The sequence below is a fragment of the Empidonax traillii genome, unplaced genomic scaffold (genome assembly GCF_003031625.1).
Source record: "Empidonax traillii isolate 1590-97213 ecotype Southwest subspecies unplaced genomic scaffold, ASM303162v1 scaffold534:size827195, whole genome shotgun sequence".
Taxonomy (NCBI): Eukaryota; Metazoa; Chordata; class Aves; order Passeriformes; family Tyrannidae; genus Empidonax; species Empidonax traillii.
In genome coordinates this window covers 218301-231039 of record NW_020955727.1, presented here as the reverse complement: position 1 = coordinate 231039, position 12739 = coordinate 218301, and the positions used below count along the sequence as shown (strand labels likewise).

Genomic DNA, 12739 nt, shown 5'->3' with positions numbered 1-12739 from the left:
AAGAGCAGTCTTGCACAGCCAGGGAGCTCCAGCTGCACGTCAGCTCCACTGCAAACGTGTCTGGCTTGAAATAGCTGCTGACTGCAGTTCTGGGGGATGAGGGCTCTGGTCCCTCTCCCATTAACAGTTAAATGTCTCTGATGCCATCAGGGGACAGAGTTAGACTTTGGAGAGGTCAAGTGACTGCAAGCTGCGGTCACAAGCAGGTCACTGTCCTCACATGCTGCAGTGGTCTGACCCTGCACTGATGGAGGGGCAAGGGAGAACTGCCCTGCAGATCCTGATGGGAGGTCCACCTCAGGAGCACTTTGTGACTTAATGTGGGATTCTTTTGCTTGTAAAAATGTCGTGTTTTCTGTATTTGCCTCAAAATAGAAAGATGTGGAGTGTCTGTGGATTAGACCTTTTGGTTTAATGGGAGCTTTTTGTGTTTCTTGGCAATGTTTATAAGCTATTTAATGAAGAATTAATTGCTATAAAATATGAATCTGAAGCTCAGATGAAACACAGGAGTATTCCAAGTACTGTTTACTAACCTGAAGAGTAGGATGATGTGTTTTATTGTCCACACACACCCTGTTTCTCCCACCCCAGTGGTGGCACTGCACAGCAAGGTCTGTGGCAGTGGCTCTGTGTGGACCTGAATGTTTTGGCTGTGGACTAACCCGACTTGCACCCGTACCAAGGAGGGTTTGAAAGTTCTTTTCTCCTTGCAAGCAGAGCTCGGCTGCAGGGTGCTCTCTGAATTTCAGTGCCAGTGAAGGAATTGTCACAATTCCCAAAGCTGAATTAGAAGCAGATGTGGAGTACACGTTCGACCTCACCATCAGGAAGGGGGGGATGAGTCCTGAGGCCACCAACCAAACCGTACGTACCACGGACAGCTGTCTCTTCTCTCCCTGGGTGCCTGTGGCTGGACACAGCCAAACTGGGAGTCACAGAACTGTAGAATGGTTGGGTTGGAAGGACTTTCCACCTCCTGCCATGGGCAGGGACACCTTCCACTAGCCCAGGTTGCTCCAAGTCTTGCCTAACCTGGCCTTGGACACTTCCAGGGATGGGGCAGCCACAGCTTCTCTGGGCAGCCTCACCACCCTCCCAGGGAAGAATTAGTCCCCAGATTTTAGGGCATCACTGGGGCTCTGTAACTGGTCTCGTCCAGGTCATTGGTAGGAGCAGACACTGGTATTTCTGTGATAGAATCATCTTACAGTCATCTTTCTTGGGCAGCACTTCTTGCTTGTCCTGCCAAGTCCTTTTAGTTTCTGTACAGAATCATGTAATGGAAAAGATCTCTAAGATCATCGAGTCCCACCATGGACCAGCGAAGGAGTCCAGCCTTGGTTGGTGACTCTCCCGGTATTTGTGCAGTCCTGGCTCTTCACATGCCACAGCACCAGGGTCTTCCCTGGTTTTTGCCCAGAGAGAGCTTCCTAAGAGCTGGTGCTTAGTTCTACTGTCAACAGTTCCTCTCTTCTCTCCTTCCAAATTTTGCGAAAGGAGGATTTTCTTAAGTGCATGTTGTTTATGTCACATCAAGCCCAAGGCCAAGCGCACCCGCAGCCCGACGGTTCGTGTCAGGAACATTCATCTGGTGCACTTGGCAATTAGAGGTGTAGTTACTCTGGAAGTGGAAACTCTTACTGCCGGGGGTTTGAAACCAGAGCTGGAGGATGAAAAGAAAAAAAAATGAAATTGATAGTCTTTCAAGGACATTCCGTACTATCTGGTTTCCATGCGCGAGCGCAAAACAATGATCCCAGTGTCGCAGGAAATTTGCAAATACTGGAGGAATGAATGGAGCTTCAATGCTCTCAGGCTTAATGCTGGGGAGTATTTATCCTCTTTTAAGAGTCTGCCATGTTAAACAATGTCTTCATTACTGTCTTTGAATTCATAATGCTCGTTATGCCAGGACAGAGGGCTCTGTCCAAGGCTGGACAGGCCTGTTTCCTGGGGGATTAAAGGAATTTAGACAAAGTACAGGGGTCAGAGCTCAATAGCTGTTGTGTCTGAGCCACCGGTGCCTCTGCTCTCTCTGGGTGCTCTGCCAGGAAGGTGTGGTAGATATCTTGAGAAGTGCAGTTAGATTCCAGCTAAAAGCCTGGAACAACGTGCTGCTCTCTGGAAAAGGTGGTTCTTCCATCCCTAACCTACAGCCAAAGCAGGGTTTGCAGGGAATTCAGCACAGGGGACCACAGGGACCTTTAGAAAGCAATTTATGTTGTTAAAGTATAGATAAAGTAAATCCAGAATGACCTGAATTGGCCCAGTTTGGCATCGAGTGGCTCTTGAAAACCAGTGACAGAACTGGGCAGTGTAAGAGCACTGATGTAGCTTAAATCTGACTGGAAAATCCTTTGGGAATCCCTTCCTGCTGTTTCCTTAGCATAGGCTGGGCTGGTGCAGAGCCATTCCCCCTTTCAGATTCAGGTGCGTGGATGTGTCCTTACATTTTAGATGTCTGGATTTTGGTGTCACATCTTCTGATGGAGCCTCTTGCTTTCCCAGGTGTTCATCAAGAGGGGAGGAGTCCCTATCGTGTCCCTGGAGTGTGTTTCCTGCAAGGCTCAGTCTGTCTACGAAGTCAGCAAGAGCTCCTACGTCTACCTGGAGGGGACCTGCCAGAACTGTCACAACGACTCCAAGCTTGGGGTAAAGTCACTGCCCTTTGCTTCACCTTTGGTAAAGGGTTTTTCCTCCATGCTGGCTGGCATTTTGCCTGTTATTCTGGTGGCTCAAGCAGAGTTGGTTTAGTCTCTCCTGATGCCCCGAGTACCTCCTGCCCTCCTCTGGTTCCTGATTCCACTGCACAGCATCCCTGCAGCCTGTGGAGTGGAGCAGGTCTCAGAACGGGAAGTCCTGTTGCTCCCAGCAAGCCCAGCATGTCCTTGCCTGGCATTTTCTGCCTGGTTATCTCACTGTTTCTCTTGTTATCACAATTGTATGTTTGTGCTATTAACAGTAACCACCCAGGCCATGTTCAGCTTGAAGCTTATAAAAAAGCATGGTATCCCGTGGAGACTCCACCAGTCCTTCATTTATTTCCTGTGTTTTGTACTCTGTATTATGAAATATTCTGTCGGAGGGTGATGTAATCCCAGAAACTAAAGTAGATCTCACAGTGGAAATATTCCCACCAGACATTTTGGAAAGGTTCCAGTTCTTGTTGCTGTAGCACACAAGACTAAAGCTGAATTATCAACTGCAAATTTGGCAGACGCTCCCACTAGAAATCTGTTACTTTTTATAAGAGACTCAATCTGAAAACATTTTGAGGACATAACTGCAGATTTAAACAAAACTTCTCCTGTCTCTCCATCCCTGCAGAGGTGGGCAGCACACAGCTTTAAGAACAAGTCTCTCGTCCTGGACAAAACAACGACCTCCACTGGGGACACGGGGATGAACCTGGTGCTGAGGCCAGGGGCGCTGAAGGATGGCGAGGGCTACACCTTCACCCTGCACATCACAGACCTCACCACGGGGGAGGAGGGCTTTGCCTCCATCGACCTGCTCCCCAATCAGCCCCCCGTGGGGGGAAGGTGCTCCCTGTCCCCCGAAGGACCCCTCAGGGCGCTCATGACGAAGGTGCACTTTGAGTGTGCAGGTGAGAGCGCTGGGCGGGCACCGGCCAGCCCTCCCTGCTCCTCACGGGCGAAGCCTTCCCATGGCCAGTGTTGCCAGGTGCTCTTCCCACAGATGTTTCCTTTACCCCAGACTCCTACCCCAGGACATTGTTGGCCAGGGATGAGCTCCCAAGCAGCTTGGCCCGTGAGCAGCTTTGTGTGCCCAAATTACGGAGCTCTAACACTCACGGTAGCAGGCAGGCAGTTTTATAAATCCTAATTCCTGTAGTTGAATGGTGACACCCAGGCCAGACTGCCTCTTGGGGAAGAAACTGGTGCTTCAGTGCAGGAAAAACAAGATGGTGCCCAAAACTGAGTCACATGTATGTGGGAAGAATCAAAGGACAGAGCACTGGGGCCAGCTCTGCCATGTGGGCTGGATGTTCCCGCCGGCAGTTACCTTCCCAACCAGCTGCAGAGACAGCAACAACGAGCCCAGCTTTGGGAAAGTGGCCTGGCTGATGTCCCGTAGCCTTGGGCCAAGGACTAAGTGCCTCTGGAAACCAGATTTCCCCAAATGATTAGTGTTAGAGATTAGAGCTGTTTGTGCACAGTGCCGGGAAGCCACGCGGAGAGGGGATGGATGCTGCTGCTTCCAGGGGATGGGTCACCAGAGCTGGGGGAGCAGCAGAGCGTGTTCAGCGTGGTGTGGCTGTAACTTCGGGATGTTTTGAGCCATCCAGAATAATCCTGAAACCCGTCCCTCTTTGGAATGGTGGGAATTTTAGCTCTTAGGTTGTTTTTAAGCTGAAGTGACAGACCAGGACACAGACCTACTGGTGGATGTCCAGCTCAGTGAGCCCTGGCAGAGCCAGCACCTTCACTGGGGCTCACTGGCAAACATACAGGGCATTTCCCAGCCCCTGGAAACTCCCCAAAATTCCTGGAATCTCCAAGGAAACCTTTGTGCAGGTTTTATCCTTGGCTCAGTTGTTCCTGAGATGCTGAACTGCCTGAGGGCTGAGCCTCTGTCAGGCTTTACGAGGCTTGTACAGAGGCCGTGGCCTTGGTCAGTGCTGTTCCCAGTCCCAGGAGAGTTATTCCTATTTTTACTTTGATCATGGATTTTGCATAACCCCTTTAAACAGGACCCAAACACTGTCCCTCTCACCAGAGCAGGGTGACCCTTGCTGGGGACAGCAGCAAGGGCAGATCTATAGAATCATCAGAGAAGCCTGCAATGATTTGGGTTGGAAGAGACCTTAAAGCTCATCCAGTGCCACCCCCTGCCATGGGCAGGGACACCTTCCACCAGCCCAGGTTGCTCCAAACCCCATCCATGCTGAAGGGCTGAGCGGGGTGGGACACCCCGGGGGAGGGAAGGGGCACGGCCCAGCCGGGTGGACCGGGCTTTGGGAAGGTGTGTGCAGCCCCCCCCGTGCCCTGGCCCCCCTCAGCCCCCCGTGGGGGTTTGCCTTGCAGGCTGGCGGGACACGGAGGACGCGGAGGGCCCGCTGGTGTACATCCTGCTGGCCTCGCGCCGCCGCCGCGGCCACTTCCACGAGTTCTGCCTCTACAAGGGCAGCCGAGCCGAGCACGGCGCCTTCCTGCCCCCCGGCTTCCACGAGAGCGGCTTCCAGGTGTCCGTGTCCGTCCTGGTGCAGGACCAGCTGGGAGCCACCGTGGTGGCCGTGAACAGGTAAGGGATCACACCCCGGGCTCGTGGCTGGGCCGCCGGGTCCCTGTCCTGAAGGGCTCGGTGGGTCCTGGGTGAAAGGTTCTGCCTCCTGGCAGAGGCTGTTGGCAGGAAGGGGAGGGGAGGCTCAGCAGAAGGGCAGTACAGAGAATTCCAGTCTTTGTGGGTCATCGCTCGAGGGGGAGATTTTCCCAGAAGTTACTGCTTTCATAGGATCTTGGAATCCTGGAAACGTTAAGGCTCGAAAAGACCTCTAAGGTCATCAGGTCCCAGAGCTGGGCTGGTGAGGAGCCAGGCCTCAGGTCCATGGTGGTTTTCCTTATAGCTCCTGCAGCGTGGGTACCAGGGTTTCAGCAGGGCTGTCTTTGTGGCTCACCCACCTGCTTCCCTGTTCCTCCCCCTTCCCAGCCCCGGTGACGGTCTGCACGTAACCCAGATCCCTCTTTCCCTTGCAGCTCCATGGAAATTGGCTTACCCGAGGGCTTTCCCAGCCTTTCCCACTGGCTCTACAACCAAACTGACACTGTGCTCCAGGGATTGGTGAAACAAGGGGACCCTCAGCAGGTCATTGAGTACTCCCTGGCCCTCATCACCATCTTAAATGAGGTAAGGAAGCTCTTTGTGCCCAAGAGGGGCCTCCAGAAGTCCTTGTAGTCACCAGGAAAGTTCTTGGGCCATTTTGTACAACAATGTAGGGAATTTATTAATTCTACAGCATCACCCTCCTGGCAGAATTCCCTTTCACTCCTACCTGAAGTGGGGCCCACTCCTTCCGTGTGCATCTCTCTAGGCAGGGCAGCAATTTCAGGCTATACTTTTGTTTTCCTGCCTGGTAAGAGCCTGCTGCACTCATGGAAGCCAGGCAGGGATGATCCCCCTGAGCACAGGACTCTGCTTAGCTGGGTAAGGACTACACTGGGCACCACTGTCAAGTGCAAGGCTGTTCAGATAATTGCTTGGAAGGCACAAGCAAAATTGAGAAAGTTCTGCTGGGAAACCAGCTCGTTAGACCCCTCTGGGGAGAAGCAGAGTCGGAGAGGTACAGAGGGCATGGAAGGGGTGACTTCAGCGCAGCTCATCATCCTCTGGAACAACCTCATAGATCTCCTCTCTCTGTGTGCTTTTCTCCCCCCAGTACGAGCGATCCATGCTTCTGGAACCTGAGGCAGGGAATGAATTTGAGCTCCGGACCTGGACTCGCAACAACATCACAGAGACGCTGAACTCCCTGAAGGTGAACACTGTTGATGACATCCAGCAGATCTCGGCGGCCCTGGCGCAGTGCACGGTACGTTCCCACCACCACCTCCCACCTCTGGCCGTCCAGCTGCAGCTCAGGTGCTCTCCAATCCTTGTTGTGCTTCCCCTGGCTCCCTCCCCAACATGGGGGGGCTCCAGAAACACTGGCATAACTTGCTGGGGGAGTTGCAGAATCTCCGAGGACAGACTGGGCTCCCATCAGGAGTGGCACGAGTAGAGCTGGGCCTCCCTTGGGCCAGGGGCCAGCACCAAGGCCTGGTGTTCCTCCCAGCCCTATTTCTAGCCTACAGGATGAAAAACCCTCCTCTGCTCTGCTCTGCTCTGCTCTGCTGCTGACTGGAAGTGCCTTGTTCCCCGGCCAGTTCCCAGTGCTGGGGCTGCTGCCTGGTGGATTGAGGAGGGAAAAAGAGCCCAGTTATATAATGCACTTGGGGTTTGGTGGTCAGCCAGGCTGCTCTGGCATGATCCTCGTCCCCGCCTTCCCCGATCCTTGCTCTGGGGACTGGAGTCAGGTACCTTGGCCTCGCCTGTGCTTCCCCTCCAGCCAGGTCAGGGCCCTGCACAGCGGGAACAGGCGTCGGAATGATGGACTGACTACTGCATCCCACCCCCAGAGCCCTGCCCTGTGCTCCCTTCTCTGCTTCAGAGCCTGCAGACCTCAGAAATCCCTTCTCTCTGTTCATCTTTGCCCGGGGGTTGGGGCTCAGCACATCCCTGCCCGTGCTGGATCGGTTTGTTTCTGTCTCTCCCACCTCCTCCTGCCTCGTGACTCACTCTCACTGTGGAAGCCTGGGCCTAGAAACAGAATTTTTATTCCACGAGAAAAGCTGACATTCCAGGATTAGTTTGTGCTCTGGATCAGAATGAAAAGCTTAGGAAAACAGTAATCTGGAATTTCCCAAGGGGTTGAGACAAGTGGAGTTCACACATTCCTTCCCTGTAGAAAGGTCCATCAGGGCTATTACAGTTCTGATTTTACCTACAGGGGAGGGGAAGAATCAGAATTAATTTATCCTGGAGGGAAAAAAAAGAATCTCAGTCTTCTTGGTTGATTCTCCTCCCTGAGCAGGAGCTGCCCTTGGGTGGTTCCTCCCCATAACCCAGTTTCTTCCCCACCTCCCTGATTCCTGACTTGTGGACTCCAATTCACATACTCTGTCCTGGCTTCTCAGAGCTTACAAATAAAAGCAGAAAAGGGGGAATTCGAGACCTGCAGATGCTGTTTTGATTCTTCACCAAAACATATGGTGAATCACGTCTCAATCCTATGATGATTAAAAGAAAAAAAAGATGAATAAGAGCGAGGAAGGGGGTTGTGGTAACAGCTTCCATGTGTTGCCTCAGTCCCTCCCATCCAGCCTCGGGAGTGCGGGAAGCTCCAGGCCACGGCTGGAACATTCTGTTTCTTGGACACATCTGGGAGCGGAGGGAGGGACATCCATCATGCCTGAGTGGCAGGGTCCCTTCCACAGCTTTCAGGAGTATTTGGACTCTGAAAGGGATTCAGTTCGGGCTAAATCCTGCTTCCACTGATGGGAGCGGAGTGGATGGAGGAATCCTATCCAGCTTTTTCTGACTGGGTTCTGTAGGAATAGCGTGTAGCCCCAAAGAGAAGATGTGCATGGTCCTTACAAGTGAACTCCAGGAAAGAGGAATATAGAATCATAGAATTCTGGAATGGTTTTTGTTGGAAAGGACCTTAAAGCTTATCCAGTCCCACCCCTTGCCACAGGCAGGGACACCTTCCACTATCCCAGGTTGTTCCAAGCCCCGTCCATCCTGGCCTTGAACTCTTCCAGGGATGGGACAGCCACAGCTTCTCTGGGCAATCATATACTCCCTTTATTCCTCTTTCTAACCCAAAAGCATCCCCTATCAGTCTCTGCCATGCCTGCCTGTGTGTTGGCACATTGGGATGTCTTGGGAGGGGGATGGAAGAGTCTTGGAGACACCAGTAACTTGTTGGCCTCTCTCAGTGTGGGCAGTGCAGCCACGGTGTCTGCTGTCCCCTCCCCAGGGCTGGGAAGAGCAGGAGTGACTTTCAGAATAAAAAGGTCTTTGCAGGACTGAGCCAGCTGGACTTGTCCACACCTGCCTCCCCTTTCCCCGGGGGATGCTCCTGCTCCATCACACCCTGTTTCCCTTCACAGGTGGTGAGCAAAGAACTGGTGTGCAAGTCATGCCTGACGAGGACCTTGAACAAGCTGGAGACCATGATGACCATTCTGCAGGGGGAGACGACCCAGGGCACCGTGACACCCACCGGCATCGCCGACAACATCCTCAACATCACAGGTGAGCTCTGTCCTGCAGGCCTGGGGACAGGTGACCAGGGCACAGGGCTCCTGCTGAGGGGAGCTTGGGAGGCCTCCTCCTCCTCTGCCATTTGGGGTTTGGCCTTCTCAGGCTGTTAGGAAATTGCATCTGACATGTGATTTGGAGTGTGGCATCCCAGTAGTCTCTTCCCCCTCATATTTCCCAGGGTTGTCCTGGCTTTGGCAACTTCTCTGCGGACATTTAAATATGACAGTTGTTAATAAACTCCCTAATACTCCTAATAAACTCACTAATCCTCCAGGGATTTCTCTTTTCAGTAAACAATGAGTAACAGCTATGGCTTCCAGATGCTTGCCTTCTGGTTGGAGTCTGAGGAGGCTTTCAGACCTCACTGGGGCATCTGTGAACCCTGTGTGGAAATTCCCACCTGGTTGACCTGGGAGGAAGCAGAGACACGTTCTCTGCACTGCTTTCTGAGTGTTCTCCACTTTATAATGCAAAAACTTAGTAACAAATGTTTGCTTTATCCTCTCCTTCCCTGTTTCCTGATCTGTGGTTCTAGTCACTACACAGGAGGAAAATAAGGCCAGTTGTGATTAAGTATTTCTCACCAAACTTCGTAGATTAGAGAGGCTGCAGGAATTTCTGGCAGCTCTGTTTTTAGCCCTGGGCTACAAACACTTCCAGTGGGGAAGGTCATGTGCAGAGTGTGGAGTAACAGTGAGAAGACAGTAAGGGAAGCCTTGTCTGATTGTTTTGGGAAGGTGTCAGGTGTTATCTGGACTGTAGAGTTATCCAGGCTATTTACCACTTCCTCTGTTTGCACCTTTATTTCTCTCCTGGCAGGTGACCTAATCCACCTTGTCAATACAGTTTCACAAGAATCCAAGCCCCAGGAGCTGCTTTCTGATTCCCCCAACTTGCTGCTGGCTCCCAAAGCCTACAACCTGTCCTCCAGCCTGATGCGCATCCTCATGAAGTCCCGAGTGCTGAACGAAGAGCCCCTTGAGCTGGTGGGAGGAGAAATTAAGGCCACAGGCAAGAGGTCTGACCCCTTTAACTTGCTTTGCTACGAAAACACGCCAAACTGCCAGTTCTCCATCCCCCAGGCCTTCAACTCCACCCTTTCCAACCTGACGGATGTCATTCAAGTCATGTTCCAGGTGGACTCCAATCCTTTCCCCTTTGGTTACATCAGCAACTACACCGTGTCCACAAAGGTGGCCTCCATGGAGTTCCAGACACACAACGGGGTGCAGATCCCCATCGGGAGCCTGGACTCGGAGAAAGCCATCACTGTGATGGTGTCAAACAGCACAGATCCCGACAACCTCGCTGCCGGCACTGAAGTCATCGAGCCGAGGACGTCTGTCAGCCTGATTGTGAGCATGGAGAGCAACAACAGAGAAGCAGGACTGCACTTCCAGCTCACCTACAGACTCCTCAATGGTAGCACAGACAAATCCGTTTCCTCGTGCTCTTTGTTCTTCCCGTGGGAGAGGAGGGCTGGGTGCTGTGACACCCCTCTGTGTCAAGGGATAGCCGGGGTGAGAGGATACCAGGGGTAGCCAGCAGGTTCCACACTGCGTGGCTGAGGTTCTGGCTGTCTCAGGCATTATCCAGTGTCCAGAGTCATCCTTGTTTGTGGATGAGAAGCCTTTTGCTTTTCTCAGTCCTTCTGTTGAGCCTCATTAGCTCTGGAGGGAGTTGGTCCAGTCCCAATCCCAGGCAGGTACGATGGTATCCAGTGCTCAGGGTTCCTCTGAGCTGCAGTCTGAGAGGGTGCAGTCTGGAAAAGCATCTCTCCTGACTTTCTGCGTTCCTGATTCTCCTCCCTGAACACCCACTGCTGGCAGCAGGCCTGTGGTTGAGTCTCCCAGGTGTTTCTGAAGCCCTCTGTGTCTCTCCCCCTCCCCACACAGATCACTACCTTGCCAGTGAGCCTGAGCCGTTCATCATGGCCTATCTCCATCACGAGCCCGAGCCCAACGAGCACAACTGCACTGCCTCCAAGAAAATCGGCCTGGATGCCCTGGCTGGAAGTGACCACAAGCTCTACACCTTCTTCACCTCACCTAGGTAAGAGAAACCTCCCTCGTGGTCCCTGTCACCCAGGGACACCTGATACCTGCTGGAGTGTGACTGCAGCTTGTCCAGGCTTCCATCCTCTGTGCTCCATGAGCCTTAGCAGGACTCTTCCCAAGGGACTCACACTGACCTTGGTGGGTTCAGGGTTGTGTTAGCAGCTCGTGCTGCATAACAAGCTCATAACAAGCATCCCTTGTTAATCTTGTTCTTGTTCTGCGGTGAAACCTTCAGAGAGCACCTCTGTCCTCACAGCTCCCCTTCCCAGTGCATCCCTTCTGGACTCCCAAAAGCTCTTTTCTACTTATCAGAGCAGTCATTCCTGCAACTCCAGCTGCTGCCTTGCCCTGGAACACATGTTCATGCCTTGGGTTATTTAGGAGCCATTCCTAGGCATTATCTGAGGAGAAAAGATGGGCAGCTTGGGAATAGGTGGGGCAGGAGTGGAGCCACTGTTGTGCAAGTTGGCACAGCTTCCATGGCTTTTGGGAACAGGATGCTCAAGAGGAATAAATCATCCTAATCAAATCTCCTCTCAGCCAAGATTCTTGGAAGTGTCGTGGGAGTCAGTGGGACACACAGAAGGGCGAGTGGGAGAGCTGGGCAGGGAGGATGTGCAGTAGAGCTCCAGGTGCTAAAATAATACAAAATGAAGGATTCAGGTGGTCTGGTGAACCCCTGAGTATTTGGTCTGCCAAAGAGTGTAAATCATACCATGTTCACTGGGCTTTTCCTTTTAATTGTGCAGCTGGATGCTTTCCATGGGCACACATCCATCAGAGCAGGCTTTGTGTCCCTTCAGAAGCTGGGTTGGTCATCTCCTTGCTCTTTCCCTTCTCCAGAACGGATGATCCCATCCAGAGATACTACCTGAACATCACCAACCACTTCAGCTGGTCTGCAGTGGAGGTGACGCTGGGGCTCTACACGTCCCTGTGCCAGTACTTCAGCGAGCGGGAGAAGCGCTGGAAAACAGAAGGGATTGTCCCCCTGGAGGAGACCAGGCCAGACCAGGCCGTGTGCTTAACCCAGCACCTCACTGCCTTTGGGGCCAGCCTGTTCGTGCCCCCAAACTCTGTCCAGTTCATCTTCCCTGTGAGTACCACCAAGCAGAGGCTGAGCAGTGTTGTCACACGCTGAGCAGGTTGTTGTCACCTCGCAAAGCCTCGGGCTCCTGTCGGCTTCCTGCTCGAGCTGGGTCAGGCTGCCCTGTGCCCACCTGGCACCGGCACAGGCACCTGGGAGCCTTTGGGAGGTGCAGACAGGCACAGAGGGCTGTGTCCTCTGGTTGGGAATCCTGGCTGCTGCTGAAAACAGACCTTTGGCAGATGGCTTTAGTCCCCGATCTGGACACCTTGCAGTGTGTTCACCTCTTAGGGAGATGTCAAACTCTCCTTCCAGCTGTCACCCAGCGCTGTTTTATCCCAGGGAATTGCACCTGCCAGCTGCTCCCTGCCTCCCAAGGGTATCCAAGCCCTTCCTCGCTCTGTCCCTGTGACGTGAGTGGGAGCAGAGAGCTCCTGGCAGCTGCTGCTGTGGTCTGTGGGATCACGTCTGAGCGGAGATGAGAGCCAGGAAGGAGGCAGGGAATGGGAAGAGAGATCCTCCTGGGGAAGGAGAGTTGCCTTTCAACATGTTTCTTTCCTCCCAGGCCCCAGGCCCGGGTCTGAACTACATCGTCCTGCTGACCTGTGCCGTGTGCTTTGTGACCTACTCGGTGGCTGCGCTGATCGTGCACAAGCTGGACATGATCGACCTGCACCGGGTGGGAGTGATTCCCTTCTGCGGGAAGAACGGGATGTACAAATACGAGATCCTGGTGAAGACAGGCTGGGGCAGAGGATCAGGTTAG

At 53.1% G+C, this 12739-nt stretch overlaps 1 protein-coding gene across 2 annotated transcripts in view; it reads left to right on the top strand.

Moving 5' to 3' along the window:
* The window catches only part of PKD1 (polycystin 1, transient receptor potential channel interacting), a 77953-nt gene that overhangs the window by 52925 nt on the left and 12289 nt on the right, over positions 1 to 12739 (top strand). The window contains exons 16-26 of one of the 2 annotated variants that reach the window (XM_027897237.1): positions 721 to 867; positions 2512 to 2655; positions 3331 to 3610; positions 5052 to 5268; positions 5721 to 5871; positions 6401 to 6553; positions 8676 to 8820; positions 9649 to 10251; positions 10725 to 10881; positions 11730 to 11982; positions 12539 to 12734. In XM_027897237.1, the coding sequence (XP_027753038.1) occupies positions 721 to 867; positions 2512 to 2655; positions 3331 to 3610; positions 5052 to 5268; positions 5721 to 5871; positions 6401 to 6553; positions 8676 to 8820; positions 9649 to 10251; positions 10725 to 10881; positions 11730 to 11982; positions 12539 to 12734 (2446 nt within the window). Of the gene's footprint in view, positions 1 to 717; positions 868 to 2511; positions 2656 to 3330; positions 3611 to 5051; positions 5269 to 5720; positions 5872 to 6400; positions 6554 to 8675; positions 8821 to 9648; positions 10252 to 10724; positions 10882 to 11729; positions 11983 to 12538; positions 12735 to 12739 lie in introns of both variants that reach the window. The other variant, XM_027897236.1, reaches the window with a different exon arrangement.